General features: G+C 45.3%; 1 protein-coding gene across 1 annotated transcript in view; it reads left to right on the top strand.

Moving 5' to 3' along the window:
• LOC135528503 (complement C1q-like protein 4) overlaps positions 1–19,185 on the top strand; it is a 28,948-nt gene extending 9,763 nt beyond the window's left edge. The window contains exon 3 of the mRNA XM_064957625.1: positions 16,778–19,185. Within this exon, the coding sequence (XP_064813697.1) occupies positions 16,778–16,957 (180 nt within the window). The 3' untranslated portion in view covers positions 16,958–19,185. The remainder of the gene's footprint in view (positions 1–16,777) is intronic.
• The last annotated feature ends 204 nt before the right edge of the window (positions 19,186–19,389 follow it).

The raw sequence follows: 19,389 nt of genomic DNA, 5'->3' as shown, positions 1-19,389 counted from the left end.
TCAAGACGTGACGCTTGGAATTCAGGCCAAAGAGTTCAATCTTGATTTCAACAGACCAGAGACTCTTTTCGCAAAATCCAAGCGGGTTTTCATGTGCCTTTTACATAGTTTCTCCATCTGGCCACTATACCAGAAAGGCCTGATTGGTGGAGTGCTGCAGAGATGGTTTCCTTCTGGATGGTTCTCCCATCTCCACAGTGAAGCTCTGTCAGAGTGACCATTGGGTTCTTGGTCACCTCCCAGACCAAGGCCCTTCTCCCCCGATTGCTTAGTTTGGCCGGGCGGACAGCTCTATGAAGAGTCTTAGTGGTTCCAAACTTCTTCCATTCAAGAATGATGCAGGGCACTGTGTTCTTGGGGACCTTCAATGCTGCCAAAATGTTTTGGTACCCTTCCCCAGATCTGTGCCTCGATACAATCCTGTCTCGGAGCTCTACGGACAATTCCTTTGACTTCATAGCTTGGTTTTTGCTCGGACATGCATTGTCAACTGTGTGACCTTATGTAGACAGGTGTGTGCTTTTCCAAATCACGCGCAATCAATTTAATTTGTGGACAACAGAAAGTAAAAAGCCGCCCCCTGCTGCTCATGCTCCCAGATGATATTTATTTACGACAGGCATCAATATCCCAGGTGGGGGTGGAACGTCCTATATATAGGGGCAGTACTCAATGACATCACTTCCTGAAACAGGAGGTAAAGAAAATGTAGAACATAGTTTCCCAATATTAACATTCAATTAATCAAAATATATGATCATACACAGGGAATGTGATCAATATTTACAGTAATACACATACAATATTAAATTAGGATAAAAAACAAACACAATTTAGACATTGAAACTATAGTCAAACTCCTCGTTATGGCCAAGAGGAGACAGTGTGTTCAGCCTGTGGATCCAGAAAGAATCCCTTTGAAGAAGTTTCCTCTCAATGTCCCCTCCCCTGCGTGACATCTTGACCATTTCTATTCCAAAGTATCTCAGAGAACTAATTGGGTGTCCAGCTTGTACAAAATGAACAGCAACCGGATGTTTTGTCTCACCTGTTCGTATGTTGCTGCGGTGCTCACTGATCTGTGTCTTAAGGCTTCTATGGGTTTTCCCTATGTAAGACAGACCACAAGGACATTTCAACCTGTAAATAACATTGGTGGTAATCAGGCCCTTGATCTTAAATCGTTCTCCTGTGCGGGGGTGGGTAAGCTGCATTGAGAACACTGGCCACATTTGTAATTATTTTCCGGAACCTTGTCCAAAAAACTTTCCCTTTTCTCTGGTGGGTAATCAGATTTAACCACAATATCTCTCACGTTTGGAGGTCTTTTAAAAACCATACGTGGGGGATATTTAAAAATGTGTTTTGATTATGGGTCAGTATCAATAATGTACCAGTGCTTCCTGATAATGTCCTTCAATGCCTTACCCAATGGTGAGAATTGGGTAATGCATGATGGTACATGCTCTGCTTTTTCTTTGACTTTTGGTTGAAAGCTTTCCAACTGTGTTAGTCCTTCAAAACGATAAAACGATCATTGGCATGTTTTACCCAATTGTCTTTGTACCCCCTTTGCTTAAACCTTTGTGTGAAGTCCGTGGTCTGTTTCTGATAAGCAGCATCAGAGCTGCATATTCTTCTGATATGACTGAATTGACTTATAGGGAGACTTTTAATAAGTGGACGTGGATGAAAGATGTCACCTCTAAGGAGGGTATTCCTGTCCCTAGGTTCCCTAGTGGTTAGAGCGTTGGGCCAGTAACCGAAAGGTTGCTGGATGGAATCCCCGAGCAGACAAGGTAAAAATCGGTCGTTCTGCACCTGAGCAAAGCAGTTAACCCACTGTTCCCCCGGCGGCCGAAGACGTGGATGTCGATTAAGGCAGCCCCCCTTCCGCACCTCTCTTATTCAGAGGGTTTGGGTTAAATGCGGAAGAAACATTTCAGTTGAAGGCATTCAGTTGTACAACTGACTAGGTATCCCCCTTTCCCCTATAGAGATCTGTATAGAGGGTGATTTTGTCCTTAATCACCATCACATCAAGAAGACTGATTTGTGATAGGTCATAGTTAATGGTGAAGTGAAGGTGTTCATTCATAGAGTGTAGATAAGCATGGAATTCCAAAAGTTCTTCCTGGGTGACAGTATAGATCACGAAAATGTCATCCAAACATCTCCGAATTAGGAGAATATTGAAGAGAAATGGGTTAAGGTCTGGATTCAACATCACCTGTTTTTCAAACATTCCTAGATATAGGTTAGCATAATGAGGAGCCATAGTGCTGCCTGTCACTGTGCCTTTTGGTTTGGAGGAAAAAGTATTCTCTGAAGATAAAATAGTTGGAGGTTAGTACTAGTTCAACCAAGTCCACAATGCAATTGTTGCTGGGTAGAGCATTAGGGGTAGAACTTGAGGGCCTCTTGGCCGCCCTGATGGGGGATGTTAGTACATAGACTGTTAACATCAAAAGTACACAGAATATGACTTTCAGGTATATGGTCCACTGAGTAAAAAACAAAAGTAGAAAATCAATAGAGTCTCTAGTATACTTGGGAGGGAGATTGTCCAGAGTTTCACAAAATGGTCTACAAAGGTAGAGATATTCTCTGTCAGAGATCCATTACTACTCACAATGGTCCTGTCTGGTATAGGTGGTGTCATGTGCTTGTGAATTTTTGGTAGAGCGTATATGACAGATGTGATTGGGCAGTCAACTTTCATAAACTCATATTCTGTTTTTGTAATTTCCCCTTCATTCCACATTTTTGACCATTTATAATGGATTAGAGACTTGAATTGATTAGTAGGGTCCTTTGGGAGTCTTTTGTAAAATTCATCATCACTAAGTTGTCTCAGAATTTCCTTTTCATAGTCGACTGGATTTAGCATCACTATTGCACCTCCTTTGTCTGCAGGTTTTATAATGATTTTTCAGTTCCATAAGAGTTCCATAATATATTATTTCTCTGCTTTGGACATATTGTGGAATACCTTGTACTATTTACTCTTAGTCTGGAGATGATGTACATCTTTCTCAACTAGGCGGCAATATGTTTCAAGAGAGGGATTTCTTTCGGGTGGTAAAAATGTGATTTTCCTCTTACAATATGTATTTTCCCTTGTCATGTCCTCAGGGCGAGAGTCAGGTTCATTGTCATTCAGGTTATCAATGGGGGAAAAACTTTAGAACTGTTTCCTGTCTGGCTGCTAATATATTCAATAGATTAACATTGGCAGGTGCATAGGGAGCAACCCCATTACCAAAAAAACTCAGTCAATCTCAAACTCATAGCAAAGGCTCTGAATACTTATGTAAATGAAGAATTTAAAGTGTGCAAAAATTTCATTATGGGTTATTTTGTGTTTTATTTTATTTCATCCATTTTAGAATAAGGCTGTAATGTAACAACATGTGGAAAAAGTCAAGGAGTCTGAATACTTTCCAAATGCACCGTATATACAGATTATATATATAATGATGTGTATAGACAGTATGGACTGTGTATAAATAGAAAAGGTGTGTACAGCAGTAGTTAAATAGGATGAGCCATGACTAGAATACAGTATATACATTGAGTATACAAAACATTAAGAACATTTTCCTCATATTGAGTTGCACCCCCTTTTGCCCTCAGAACAGCCTTAAAGCTTACAGACCCTTCTTTAACCTGTCTCCTCCCCTTCATCTACACTGATTAAAGTAAATTTCACAAGTGATATCAATAAGGGATCATAGCTTTCACCTGGATTCACCTCATCAGTCTATGTCATGGAAAGAACAGGTGTTCCTAATGTTTTGTGTACTTAGCTTAAATTTAAAGTGGGTTAAACAATATGTAAACATTATTAAACTGACCCGTGTTCAATGATTCTATTTACATAGGGCAGCAGTGTCTACGGTTCAGGGCAGGGTACTGGGCTGGGTAGAGGCCGGCTAGTGGTGACTGTTTAACAGTCTGATGGCCTGGAGATAGAAGCTGTTTATCAGTCTCTCGCTCTCAGCTTTGATGCACCTTTACTGTCTCCGCCTTTTAGATGGTAGCCGGGTGAACAGGCCTTTACTGTGTACCTGATACCTGATTACTAATTACTCTGGCGTGAAGGATCAAAAGATCTCTATTTTGAGAGATTTATATGACATAATCATGAAGTCTTTTATTGGTTGCCTTGAAGTCTCAAATACAGGTTACATCACTTCTTCAAAAAGTCAGGCACCGTACATAGGCAGAGCCAGAGCTTCCTTCGTTATAGTACTCTGAAGGCTAATTATATTATATTTCAGCAGCTCTACCATATCCATGTTTGTGCCCCAAATGGCATCCTATTCCCCATTTAGTGCACTTCTTTTGACCAGAGTCTACTAGGGCTCTGGTCAAACGTAATGCACTATGTAGGGAATAAGATGCCATTTGGGAAGCAATCCATGTCACTTGGAGTTAATACAGGTGCTGGTCATTACAGAATGGGCCAGGGGCCTGACATTTTAACACGGCCGTATGAAATCACTTGACCTTTCAGGTGATCTATTAAAAGATTACGGGATTAAAGATTAATAAGAGCCAGGGATAGCTTCAATCAGAGGGAATGAAGACAGTATGTCCATATTGCACATTGTATTGAGGTCCCTACCACTTTGCCCATTATTTCCAGATAATGTACAGATCGTCCGCGTGGGACTACAAATGAATAGATTAACGATAGCACCACCACAAAGTTAATGAGAGGTTAGGGAAGATGTTGTGTTTAAGAAGTATAGCAGGACATATTACCCCTCCGTGATATATTATAAAGCAGTATAGACAGTATTAGTGTAGACAAGACCATTGCAAACGTGGTAGAACGTTAAATACCAAATCTCTATTACTTTTGATGGCAAGGGCAGGGGAAAAACTGCTGTCACTATGTCACCGCCATAACCTCTAGCTCCAACCACATGTACTGTCCCCTAACAGCAATGAAGGAAACTACCACGAACACAGACACATACAGGTGGAGTAAACATGGGAAATATCCCCTGGAGGAATCACGTCAGCATGATTCATTAATTAGTATACTGATTTCACGTAACTCGTAACAGACATCGACATTGTCTAGGGGGGACAGAATGGGTTTAGACCAGGGCTCTCCAACCCTGTCCCGGGGCAGCTACCCTCCTGTAGGTTTTCGCTCCAACCCCAGTTGTAACTAACCTGATTCAGTTTATCGACCAGCTAATTATTAGAATCAGGTGCGCTAGACTAAGGTTGGATCAAAAACCTACAGGATGGTAGCTCTCCAGGAACAGGGTTGGAGAGCCCTGGTCTAAACACATTCTCTTTCTCTCTCTCTAATGCATTGTTCACTTGTCTGGCTATCATGACATGTTGCATGTCTTGTCTATACATCTGTCTTGTGGTGTGATCTTAGTCTGGCCCTCACACCACCCATCTCCCTATTGCCTCGTCCCTCAGCCCACACACGTCTATATTCCTCCCCTCTCATTCCCTGATTTCTCTCTCTCTCTCGCTCTCTCTCTCTCTGTCAACCTTTTGCCATCCTTTTACTGTCATGTTTTTTCTAAGTGGTGCGTCTCTGTCATGTTCTTTTTCTTTCGTCCTCCATTCCCCTTGCTCACTGTAGAACTATCCTTCCTTTATTCTATCCCTCTGACTGCCCACTGAGCATAGATGGTGCAACAACAACAGAAAGCATACAAACAAGCCGGCATCATCTGCCGGTAGCCTAGCGGTTAAGAGTGTTCGGACAGTAACTGAAAGGTTGCTGGTTTGAATCCCCAAGCTGACTAGGTGAAAAATATGTCCATCGTGCCCTCGAGCAAGGCACGTAACCTTAATTGCTCCTGTAAGTTGCTCAGGATGAGAGCATCTGGTAAATTTCTGTTGAGTATGACTTGTACAGAACGTGGGGCCAGTGTTCTCTTGTTAGGGTCTGCCCTGAGATTGGAAGGTTTGGGCTTCAAACCCCAGTTGAGTCATAATAAAGACTCTAAAAATGGGACCCGATGCCTCTCGTTTTGGCACTCAGCATTAAGGAGATGGATTGGGGGTAAGGACTTCGGGCCATTCTGGCTCAGACAAGGCTTACTTACTAATGATTAGCCAGGTATGTACACTCTTAGAAAAAAGGGTTCTTCAGCTGTCCCCATAGAGAACCATTTTGTGTTCCATGTAGAACCTTCTGTAGAAAGTGTTCTACATGGAACCCTAAAGGGTTCTACCTGCAACCAAAAAGGGTTCTTCAAAGGGTTCTCCTATGGGGACAGCCGAAGACCCCTTTAAGGTTCTAGATAGCACCTTTTTTCCTAAGCTTAGCATATAGATATCATAATGCCGCTTGTTCTGGAGAAGGACATAAGAGCTCATATGTGCTTATAAAGCATTATTATACCTTTCAGCCTTAAGTCAAGTGTTACCAATGACACAGTACAGTGGGTGGGATTGAGAGTCATGTTAGTTGAGCTGCAGATCATATTCTGAGCCTGTCGTGTGGTGCGGTGTCTTGGAGATGTGCGTCGGTTGTCTGGAGAGCTGACAGAGATCGAGTGGCCTGTGCTCAGAGCCGTGGCTGCCTGGACATGGAGCCTGATAGAGCCAAGGACAGTTAGGCTACTGATGCCAGACAGACATATGACTACAGTTGAGTTGAGATATAAATCTTATATACTCACCCCTCTCTTTTTTAAAAAGACTGTGAATATAAGATAATATGTACTTTATTGTCCATTACCCCCCCCCTCCCCTCCCCACGCACACACTCTTTTTGGTCATCAAAGACCTGCTGTAGCTGTGTATGGGGTGCTCACGCATGTGTAATGAAGCAGAAGGCTGACTGGCTAGTGTAGAATAGATGAGGAAGAGGTTAACATGGGACAACGGGTTGTCTATGGGGTTGGAAGTCATCCAGTCAGGCAGTCAGATCCAGAAACAGCAACAGTATCTTCCACCACCAGCTATTGACCTGGGTACGGTTTCCCAATAACGATGGAATTTAGGCTTACGAGTGTTTTGACGATGCATCTTTCCTACAATGGCTGAAGATGTAACATACGTTTCCCAAAACACCATGCAGAGGGAACGTTCGCAAGTCCTTGAGGAATGTGTCGATACTGATAGGAACGAAAGAAAGGCAATGCTGCCCTCGGATCAGCTTTCTCCATTCAAATCTTACCTTAACGTTAGAATTGTTCCACAACACTGACGACAGATCAGCTCCTAGAAAGATATTCTAACCTATGGCTGCAAATATTGAGGAGGCTTATTCTAACCATAGACATTAAAACCAGTAGATAGTGATAGCGCTGACGTCATCCACGGATTCCTATTTTCGTGACGTGACTTTTCATTAATGTGAAGTCTGTTATATCAAATCAATTCTCTAGGTGTTATTATTATTATGTGATTAAACTAATCATGTAAAAATTAATTAACCAAGACGTCGGGGCACCACAGGAAAATGTTGTTTAAAGAGTTAATATCTTCAGATATTTTCATATGTTATCAATTATAGTCACTTATTAATGTATCATTACCTCATCAGTCATTCTGAACGTCGACATTTCTTGTAGTCTGCACAAACCCTACTTTATTGATGAGTCAGGGATACACAAATTGGCTCAATTATTTATTTACGAACTAATCAAACAATTAAAGAATACACAAATACACACTGACATTATAGAGTAAATAGTCTCTAGAAGACTACCAAAACAGGACAGTTTGGTTATAACACGGTGGGGAATTCAGAGAGAGGAGGCTCACGAAAATACCAGATTTTTAATCTAATAGCTGCTCATTCGGAAAAGAGAATGCAATTTATGTATTTACGATTGAGCCGTCCTTATTCGTCCAAATCCTTTGGTTATGGCTCTGGTTCGGCCACCAGAGATCACCATGTCCTTAGGTAGAGCTTCTGGTCGTGGTGGTGGTAAGAATGGTACTTCGACGTACCCTGTACAGTAGTTCTTAAAGTTGATCTCATTAGAATGCTTCAGAGATTGTCGGTGTTCTTGTCCTAGGCTACGTACGTTTCCATCTGCAGATTGATAACGTGACGTCTAGAATTAGCTTCTTCTGTAGTGATCGATAGTTTCAGAGTTTAGAACCACTTTGCAATATTCGGCTTACACGTCAGTCTGCTTGGTCTATAGAGTGGTAACCATTTCAACGTGGGGCCCAGCGTCCTCACGTTCTCTGGTCTTGTCCTTTGGTAGAGTTGTAGTTTTATGCCTTAGTCTGCATGGCCTATGGAGTGGTAGATTTCTGAACCATTTGTAACGTGCAGCACCAGCTGAATACGTAACTGGTCTTTATTTAAATTCTTCAGTGCATCCTTTTCAACACTTTGGAGAAAAGGGCATTCCATTACGTTTTGCATAATCTCTGTGCTCACGTGGGAGTGGTTACTGACTTGATAAACTTTACATGAAAAACCATTTTCTCATTTAGAAGACTAAAATCAGATTTCTATTTTCTCAAAAGTATTCTGATACTTGCTCATTCATTTTATAGAACATTCAGATGCAAACCTCATAATTGAGAAGTGTAGACAAACAGATACAGTTACAGTATGTGGTTCTACCGTCTTTCATTACATTTACATTACATTTAAGTCATTTAGCAGACGCTCTTATCCAGAGCGACTTACAAATTGGTGAATTCACCTTCTGACATCCAGTGGAACAGCCACTTACAATAGTGCATCTAAATCATTTAAGGGGGGGGTGAGAAGGATTACTTATCCTATCCTAGGTATTCCTTGAAGAGGTGGGGTTTCAGGTGTCTCCGGAAGGTGGTGATTGACTCTGCTGTCCTGGCGTCGTGAGGGAGTTTGTTCCACCATTGGGGGGCCAGAGCAGCGAACAGTTTTGACTGGGCTGAGCGGGAACTGTACTTCCTCAGTGGTAGGGAGGCGAGCAGGCCAGAGGTGGATGAACGCAGTGCTCTTGTTTGGGTGTAGGGCCTGATCAGAGCCTGGAGGTACTGCGGTGCCGTTCCCCTCACAGCTCCGTAGGCAAGCACCATGGTCTTGTAGCGGATGCGAGCTTCAACTGGAAGCCAGTGGAGAGAGCGGAGGAGCGGGGTGACGTGAGAGAACTTGGGAAGGTTGAACACCAGACGGGCTGCGGCGTTCTGGATGAGTTGTAGGGGTTTAATGGCACAGGCAGGGAGCCCAGCCAACAGCGAGTTGCAGTAATCCAGACGGGAGATGACAAGTGCCTGGATTAGGACCTGCGCCGCTTCCTGTGTGAGGCAGGGTCGTACTCTGCGGATGTTGTAGAGCATGAACCTACAGGAACGGGCCACCGCCATGATGTTGGTTGAGAACGACAGGGTGTTGTCCAGGATCACGCCAAGGTTCTTAGCGCTCTGGGAGGAGGACACAATGGAGTTGTCAACCGTGATGGCGAGATCATGGAACGGGCAGTCCTTCCCCGGGAGGAAGAGCAGCTCCGTCTTGCCGAGGTTCAGCTTGAGGTGGTGATCCGTCATCCACACTGATATGTCTGCCAGACATGCAGAGATGCGATTCGCCACCTGGTCATCAGAAGGGGGAAAGGAGAAGATTAATTGTGTGTCGTCTGCATAGCAATGATAGGAGAGACCATGTGAGGTTATGACAGAGCCAAGTGACTTGGTGTATAGCGAGAATAGGAGAGGGCCTAGAACAGAGCCCTGGGGGACACCAGTGGTGAGAGCGCGTGGTGAGGAGACAGATTCTCGCCACGCCACCTGGTAGGAGCGACCTGTCAGGTAGGACGCAATCCAAGCGTGGGCCGCGCCGGAGATGCCCAACTCGGAGAGGGTGGAGAGGAGGATCTGATGGTTCACAGTATCGAAGGCAGCCGATAGGTCTAGAAGGATGAGAGCAGAGGAGAGAGAGTTAGCTTTAGCAGTGCGGAGCGCCTCCGTGATACAGAGAAGAGCAGTCTCAGTTGAATGACTAGTCTTGAAACCTGACTGATTTGGATCAAGAAGGTCATTCTGAGAGAGATAGCGGGAGAGCTGGCCAAGGACGGCACGTTCAAGAGTTTTGGAGAGAAAAGAAAGAAGGGATACTGGTCTGTAGTTGTTGACATCGGAGGGATCGAGTGTAGGTTTTTTCAGAAGGGGTGCAACTCTCGCTCTCTTGAAGACGGAAGGGACGTAGCCAGCGGTCAGGGATGAGTTGATGAGCGAGGTGAGGTAAGGGAGAAGGTCTCCGGAAATGGTCTGGAGAAGAGAGGAGGGGATAGGGTCAAGCGGGCAGGTTGTTGGGCGGCCGGCCGTCACAAGAAGCGAGATTTCATCTGGAGAGAGAGGGGAGAAAGAGGTCAGAGCACAGGGTAGGGCAGTGTGAGCAGAACCAGCGGTGTCGTTTGACTTAGCAAACGAGGATCGGATGTCGTCGACCTTCTTTTCAAAATGGTTGACGAAGTCATCTGCAGAGAGGGAGGAGAAGGTGGCAAAGAGCTTCCTAGGGTTAGAGGCAGATGCTTGGAATTTAGAGTGGTAGAAAGTGGCTTTAGCAGCAGAGGCAGAGGAGGAAAATGTAGAGAGGAGGGAGTGAAAGGATGCCAGGTCCGCAGGGAGGCGAGTTTTCCTCCATTTCCGCTCGGCTGCCCGGAGCTCTGTTCTGTGAGCTCGCAATGAGTTGTCGAGCCACGGAGCGGGAGGGGAGGACCGAGCCGGCCTGGAGGATAGGGGACATAGAGAGTCAAAGGATGCAGAAAGGGAAGAGAGGAGGGTTGAGGAGGCAGAATCAGGAGATAGGTTGGAGAAGGTATGAGCAGAGGGAAGAGATGATAGGATGGAAGAGGAGAGAGTAGCGGGGGAGAGAGAGCGAAGGTTGGGACGGCGCGATACCATCTGAGTAGGGGCACTGTGGGAAGTGTTGGATGAGAGCGAGAGGGAAAAGGATACAAGGTAGTGGTCGGAGACTTGGAGGGGAGTTGCAATGAGGTTAGTGGAAGAACAGCATCTAGTAAAGATGAGGTCGAGCGTATTGCCTGCCTTGTGAGTAGGGGGAAGGTGAGAGGGTGAGGTCAAAAGAGGAGAGGAGTGGAAAGAAGGAGGCAGAGAGGAATGAGTCAAAGGTAGACGTGGGGAGGTTAAAGTCGCCCAGGACTGTGAGAGGTGAGCCGTCCTCAGGAAAGGAGCTTATCAAGGCATCAAGCTCATTGATGAACTCTCCGAGGGAACCTGGAGGGCGATAAATGATAAGGATGTTAAGCTTGAAAGGGCTGGTAACTGTGACAGCATGGAATTCAAAGGAGGCGATAGACAGATGGGTAAGGGGAGAAAGAGAGAATGACCACTTGGGAGAGATGAGGATCCCGGTGCCACCACCCCGCTGACCAGAAGCTCTCGGGGTGTGCGAGAACACGTGGGCGGACGAAGAGAGAGCAGTAGGAGTAGCAGTGTTATCTGTGGTGATCCATGTTTCCGTCAGTGCCAAGAAGTCGAGGGACTGGAGGGAGGCATAGGCTGAGATTAACTCTGCCTTGTTGGCCGCAGATCGGCAGTTCCAGAGGCTACCGGAGACCTGGAACTCCACGTGGGTCGTGCGCGCTGGGACCACCAGATTAGGTGGCCGCGGCCACGCGGTGTAGAGCGTTTGTATGGTCTGTGCAGAGAGGAGAGAACAGGGATAGATAGACACATAGTTGACAGGCTACAGAAGAGGCTACGCTAATGCAAAGGAGATTGGAATGACAAGTGGACTACACGTCTCGAATGTTCAGAAAGTTAAGCTTACGTAGCAAGAATCTTATTGACTAAAATGATTGAAATGATACAGTACTGCTGGAGTAGGCTAGCTGGCAGTGGCTGCGATGTTGACACTACACTAATCAAGTCGTTCCGTCGAGTGTAATAGTTTCTACAGTGCTGCTATTTGGGGCTAGCTAGCTAGCTAGCAGTGTTGATTGCGTTACGTTACGTTAAAAGAACGACAATAGCTGGCTAGCTAACCTAGAAAATCGCTCTAGACTACACAATTGTCTTAGATACAAAGACGGCTATGTAGCTAGCTAGCTACGATCAAACAAATCAAACCGTTGTACTGTAATAGTTTCTACAGTGCTGCTATTCGGGGGCTAGCTGGCTAGCTAGCAGTGATGATTGCGTTACGTTACGTTAAAAGAACGACAATAGCTGGCTAGCTAACCTAGAAACTCGCTCTAGACTACACAATTGTCTTAGATACAAAGACGGCTATGTAGCTAGCTAGCTACGATCAAACAAATCAAACCGTTGTACTGTAATAGTTTCTACAGTGCTGCTATTCGGGGGCTAGCTGGCTAGCTAGCAGTGTTGATTGCGTTACGTTACGTTAAAAGAACGACAATAGCTGGCTAGCTAACCTAGAAAATCGCTCTAGACTACACAATTGTCTTAGACGTTAGCTAGTCATGATGTTTCAACATCAAAACGAATTTGACATGAGGGTTATTTTGGTCTCCACTGACCATTTCCACATTCTAAAAATAGAAATTTTGCTTCATCCTGAAATTTAGGGGAGGTAGGAGTTTTGGCGGGAGAAGGTACTTTGTTCTACTAAGGTCTCTCCCTCCATACTGTTTGGCAAGGGAAGGTATTTACGACCATCATAAAACTGGCCAACAGCGCCAGGAGAGGGGGGGGGGGGGTCTTTGGCTATCTCCATCTCAGGACTGACAAGTCATTACACTACGGAAAACTCCCGATGGCGCATGAAACCAGAAGTATTTGAATTTGAAGGGCGCCATATTTATCTGAATGGGGCTGAATGGCACCAAAATATCGCTAAGGATCATGGTGAAAGTGGCCGTAAGTGGCAAAGGATAATGGTCAATGTAGTAATTTTCTTCCTGCCTGAGAGAGTAAATTTATGAGCACACCACACCCCCTTAGGTGCACTTGCAAAGAGCGTGCATGAGGGCGAGAGCCTCCACGTAGCCTGTCGGCCAATGATTGGTCTGTGTCTGTGTCAGCGCGTGGTCCTGTGTGACGACAATCTGGTCGTCAGAATGGAAAGGGGGTTACCTAGTCAGTTGTACAACTGAATGCCTTCTACTCAAATGTGTCTTCTGCATTTAACCCATTTAACCCAACCCCTCTGAATCAGAGAGGTGTGGGGGGGCTGCCTTAATCGACATCCACGTCTTTGGCGCCCGGGGAACAGTGGGTTAACTGCCTTGCTCAGGTGCAGAACGACAGATTTTGATCTCGTCAACTCAGGGATTCGATCCAGCAACCTTTCGGTTATTGGCCCAACGCTCTGGATCACTATTTAATTAAATATCTCAATTTGTAGCGAACTTTAAAATCATTTACTGTGGGGATTGACCTTGAACATAATAAACACGTTTTAGAACCCAAAACGGCCTTCCAAAATGTTTTAGTTTGGCTGTTCTGGCGATCGTAATTTACATAGGCTTTCTTGTGCAGACCAGGGCTTTTGGCACCGCGAGGTTGCTACACAGTAGGCGAGAGCTCGTGACTTCACGCTCCAGACCAGACACTGGGCCTACATTTACATCATTTACATTTAAGTCATTTAGCAGACGCTCTTATCCAGAGCGACTTACAAATTGGTGAATTCACCTTCTGACATCCAGTGGAACAGCCACTTTACAATAGTGCATCTAAATCATTAAGGGGGGGTGGTGAGAAGGATTACTTATCCTATCCTAGGTATTCCTTGAAGAGGTGGGGTTTCAGGTGTCTCCGGAAGGTGGTGATTGACTCCGCTGTCCTGGCGTCGTGAGGGAGTTTGTTCCACCATTGGGGGGCCAGAGCAGCGAACAGTTTTGACTGGGCTGAGCGGGAACTGTACTTCCTCAATGGTAGGGAGGCGAGCAGGCCAGAGGTGGATGAACGCAGTGCCCTTGCTTGGGTGTAGGGCCTGATCAGAGCCTGGAGGTACTGCGGTGCCGTTCCCCTCACAGCTCCGTAGGCAAGCACCATGGTCTTGTAGCGGATGCGAGCTTCAACTGGAAGCCAGTGGAGAGAGCGGAGGAGCGGAGTGACGTGAGAGAACTTGGGAAGGTTGAACACCAGACGGGCTGCGGCGTTCTGGATGAGTTGTAGGGGTTTAATGGCACAGGCAGGGAGCCCAGCCAACAGCGAGTTGCAGTAATCCAGACGGGAGATGACAAGTGCCTGGATTAGGACCTGCGCCGCTTCCTGTGTGAGGCAGGGTCGTACTCTGCGGATGTTGTAGAGCATGAACCTACAGGAACGGGCCACCGCCATGATGTTGGTTGAGAACGACAGGGTGTTGTCCAGGATCACGCCAAGGTTCTTAGCGCTCTGGGAGGAGGACACAATGGAGTTGTCAACCGTGATGGCGAGATCATGGAACGGGCAGTCCTTCCCCGGGAGGAAGAGCAGCTCCGTCTTGCCGAGGTTCAGCTTGAGGTGGTGATCCGTCATCCACACTGATATGTCTGCCAGACATGCAGAGATGCGATTCGCCACCTGGTCATCAGAAGGGGGAAAGGAGAAGATTAATTGTGTGTCGTCTGCATAGCAATGATAGGAGAGACCATGTGAGGTTATGACAGAGCCAAGTGACTTGGTGTATAGCGAGAATAGGAGAGGGCCTAGAACAGAGCCCTGGGGGACACCAGTGGTGAGAGCGCGTGGCGAGGAGACAGATTCTCGCCACGCCACCTGGTAGGAGCGACCTGTCAGGTAGGACGCAATCCAAGCGTGGGCCGCGCCGGAGATGCCCAACTCGGAGAGGGTGGAGAGGAGGATCTGATGGTTCACAGTATCGAAGGCAGCCGATAGGTCTAGAAGGATGAGAGCAGAGGAGAGAGAGTTAGCTTTAGCAGTGCGGAGCGCCTCCGTGATACAGAGAAGAGCAGTCTCAGTTGAATGACTAGTCTTGAAACCTGACTGATTTGGATCAAGAAGGTCATTCTGAGAGAGATAGCGGGAGAGCTGGCCAAGGACGGCACGTTCAAGAGTTTTGGAGAGAAAAGAAAGAAGGGATACTGGTCTGTAGTTGTTGACATCGGAGGGATCGAGTGTAGGTTTTTCCAGAAGGGGTGCAACTCTCGCTCTCTTGAAGACGGAAGGGACGTAAGCCAGCGGTCAGGGATGAGTTGATGAGCGAGGTGAGGTAAGGGAGAAGGTCTCCGGAAATGGTCTGGAGAAGAGAGGAGGGGATAGGGTCAAGCGGGCAGGTTGTTGGGCGGCCGGCCGTCACAAGAAGCGAGATTTCATCTGGAGAGAGAGGGGAGAAAGAGGTCAGAGCACAGGGTAGGGCAGTGTGAGCAGAACCAGCGGTGTCGTTTGACTTAGCAAACGAGGATCGGATGTCGTCGACCTTCTTTTCAAAATGGTTGACGAAGTCATCTGCAGAGAGGGAGGAGGGGGGAGGGGGAGGAGGATTCAGGAGGGAGGAGAAGGTGGCAAAGAGCTTCCTAGGGTTAGAGGCAGATGCTTGGAATTTAGAGTGGTAGAAAGTGGCTTTAGCAGCAGAGACAGAGGAGGAAAATGTAGAGAGGAGGGAGTGAAAGGATGCCAGGTCCGCAGGGAGGCGAGTTTTCCTCCATTTCCGCTCGGCTGCCCGGAGCTCTGTTCTGTGAGCTCGCAATGAGTCATCGAGCCACGGAGCGGGAGGGGAGGACCGAGCCGGCCTGGAGGATAGGGGACATAGAGAGTCAAAGGATGCAGAAAGGGAAGAGAGGAGGGTTGAGGAGGCAGAATCAGGAGAAAGGTTGGAGAAGGTATGAGCAGAGGGAAGAGATGATAGGAGGGCCTGATTCTAATCCTTACCCTATAATAATGTACTGAATAAAGATTTGGCACATCATTGTGCACATGTTAGGTCATACATCATGACATATAATTAGCCTACGGACAGTAACTTACAAGTAGCAAAATAGAACACATTTGATTGAACATGAAATGTATTTCAATATAATTGAAATAGGCCTATAGCCTACTGTATTTATATTTTAATGCAGTCATCTCGGTTTTAATTCGAAGCATTTTTTTACAAGTCCCTGGTTTGTATCAATTGAAAGACATTGGCAGCTTTTATATTTGTGGTCAACTTTGTTCTGAATTTATCAGTGGTGACAGAGATGTGATTCTATGTTTAGCGGAGATCTTCTGTGTATAAAGTGAAGTGGAAGGGCAGAAAAAGCATCACAACGACGCATTTAGCTGTTCTACGAGTGGCCTGAGGAAGGTGTTAGATTACGAATGTTTTCACATGCCACGTTATTGACAATGGTTATAGGAAACAGCTCGGCGATTTTACGATGTACCTACCAAGGTTCTAACAATTTACTTAGCCTTAAGATGCTTTCGGGTTAACCAAGCTTTATGATGCTAGCTTAGTGCTAGTAGCAGAGCTCAATATGCATAGTATTGACTGGCTGTCAGCGTCTCAAATGGCAACCTATTCCCTTTATAGTGCACGGCGTTTGATCAAGGCAAGTATGACCGTGGTCAAAATGTGTGCAGGGAATAGGGTGCCATTTGGAGCGCATCTGCTGTGTCAGGCCCAGCCTGAGCATCAGACAGATTCTCATTTGCATGCTGTTAAGGAGCTCAGTCTGTATTGACCCGCAGGCAGTGGATCATTACTTGTTTGTTAAAACATTTAATTGGGTTTACTCATGTGGACACGTAGGCACACATGCATGAATTAAGTTACTGTTACAATTGCCTATTTTAAAGCTATAACCTTGATGGTTTTAACTGTATTTCAAGCCATGCCATTTGCTCTGTCTGTTCTGTCCTTCCCCTAACTGTCCCTCTGTCTTCCCCTCTGTGTGTGCACGCGTGTGTGTGGCAGGTGAAGGCCAGCGCCATAGCCCAGGATGCGGACCAGAACTACGACTACGCCTCCAACAGTGTGATCCTGCATCTGGACGTGGGGGACGAGGTGTGTGTACAGCTGGACGGGGGGAAGGTCCATGGAGGAAACACCAACAAATACAGCACCTTCTCTGGGTTCCTCATTTACCCCGACTGACCCTGATCAACCATCCCTGCCCCCCCCCCCCCCACACACACACACACACACACACACACACACACACTGAAAGGATGAAAGGACATAGACTGAGTGTGTGGTTTTTGAAATTAAGGAGTGTTTCATGGGTGTGTTGAGTGTAATTAAGCCAATCATGACCAAGTATGTTTATTAACCCCTTGTGTGTGTGAACATATGAATATTACAACATGTACAGAATAGGTACACAAGGTTGCATTGGGAAATATACAGCATATGCCATATGTACCGTCTACTAACATAGTGAGTTGGACATACAGTTTAAACAAGATAATCAGTCCTACCCATGCATTCAGCATCTTGAGTGGGACCAAGGTCGGGAGTGTTTTGAATCAAGACCCGGTTAGCACACTGAGCTAGAGCCAAGGAATTAGCTCCGGGAGCCATCACAGCTTTCCAAAGTTCTCAACTTCGCTACATTTAACCCCCCTCTAATCCAGTGGGCAGTTCCGTTTAAGACCACTCGGATAGTTCCCAATCACATCCCCTAGCTAGCTGTTTCAAAAAATAATAGCCCTTGCTGTTTCAAAATAAAAGTCCCCTGCTGTTTTAAAATAAAAGTTCAAAGTACAGTATGATCCCTGTTGTTCATAATCTAGGACGGAACTGCTTTACTGTTATAGTATTATTTTTAATTATCAATTGTTTATTTATTTAAGTTATAAAAAATACCAAACAAGGAAGGACACAAAAACTGATAACAAAATAAAATGAAGACAGCATTCAAAGCAAACCCATCTGTTTAAGCACAGATGGTTGACCTTCTATAACCATCACACCATGAGGCTAGGGGAGGACGGAAGGAGATGAGTAGAATACAAACACACGCACAAAATACACACACACACACACACTGAAATGGCAACCAACACAAAAGACTGGACTGAGTGGGTGAGCATGTGGTTTTACAATGACGTGGTTTATGGTTGTGTGATGAGAGAGTTGTGTGTTGAAACAATCATCATGACCAAGTGAATTTCTTAACCGCTCCTGTCTGTTTACATTTCAGAGTGTGCACAAGTAAGGATATCAGAAAATGTACAGGGCCCGACTTTTCCAAAATCATCTTAAGTATAAATTCATTGTTAAAACCTTAGTGTGAGCATCGTAAAAATCTTCAAGCTGTTTTCCAAAACCGTCGTTATTAACGTTGCACGTGAAAACGCTCATGCCTCAGACCACCCATAGAAAGCCAAGTGCGGCGTTAGATGCTTTTCGGCCTCCAGCGTAACTTTATACACAGAAGATCTCCGCTAAACATAGAATCACATGGTTTAGCCGCAGATAACGTAAAAACACTACACATATAAAGTTGCTATTGTCTTTGCAATTGATACAAACAAGCGAGGTATACAAAATATTATTCAAATTAAAACCAGATGACTCCGTTAAAATATTGATACAGTAGGCTTATAGGCCTATGTCAATTGAGTTATATTTTGCTACTGTAGGGTACTGTCTGTAATTTGTCTCAATATAGTTAATGATGTGTAGCCTAACGTGCTCAATGATGTGCCCAAATCTTGATTTAGTGCATTATAGGGTAAGCATTAGAATAAGACGCCTCGATATTTGCAGCCGTAGTTGATCATATATGTCTAGGAGCTGATCCGTCGTCAGAATTGTGGAATAATTCAAACGTTAAGGTAAGACTTAAATGGAGAAAGCTGATCCGAAACCAGCTTTTAATGTCTTTCGATCCTATCAGTATCGACACATGCCTCAACGACAGACAGCGAACGTTCTCTGCGTGGGTTTTTTAGGTATGTTACATCTCTAAAACACTCGTAAACCCAAATCCCATCGCTATCGGGAAAATTGGGCGCAGTATAGGTGCACTAACACTTGGTACATTGAATTATCCAGCATATTCCATGTCTCTCTTCTACTTACATTGTGAACTGTACATAGTATAACCAAGATCATTAGTTCTACCCATTACACATTCGGAGTGAGACGAACTGATTATTAAAACCGGATTGCGAGTGTGTGATGCAAGATCGTGTTAGCCCACTGAGCTAAAGCCCGAAGCGTTAGCTTTGGGAGCTAACATGAGTTTTTAGTATTATGTAAAACCATCTGATGTGTATAAACACTACTCTACTCTCTGTACCATTGGGATGAAAGCCTGACAAGCTGTTGCTTCCAAGTTGTACACGGAATTGCTATTAAAATATCTATAACAACAACACTGCTGTTCACTTCACTATTCTTACATGTCTGGTTTGGATACCCGGTGATGACATTCACCAGCAACTGTAAATGTACTGGGGACTGTGTTGGAGGCAACTATGTTAACAGGATAAATAAACAGCACATATATGCACAAACACACACACACACTAATTTGACATTCATTTGGAGTGACTGCTTGGTGCTTGAACTGTCTGTGT

The sequence above is a fragment of the Oncorhynchus masou genome, chromosome 33 (assembly GCF_036934945.1).
Source record: "Oncorhynchus masou masou isolate Uvic2021 chromosome 33, UVic_Omas_1.1, whole genome shotgun sequence".
NCBI classification, from domain to species: Eukaryota; Metazoa; Chordata; class Actinopteri; order Salmoniformes; family Salmonidae; genus Oncorhynchus; species Oncorhynchus masou.
The sequence above is the reverse complement of the archived record's forward strand: the minus strand, read 5'-3'. Positions and strand labels throughout refer to the sequence as shown.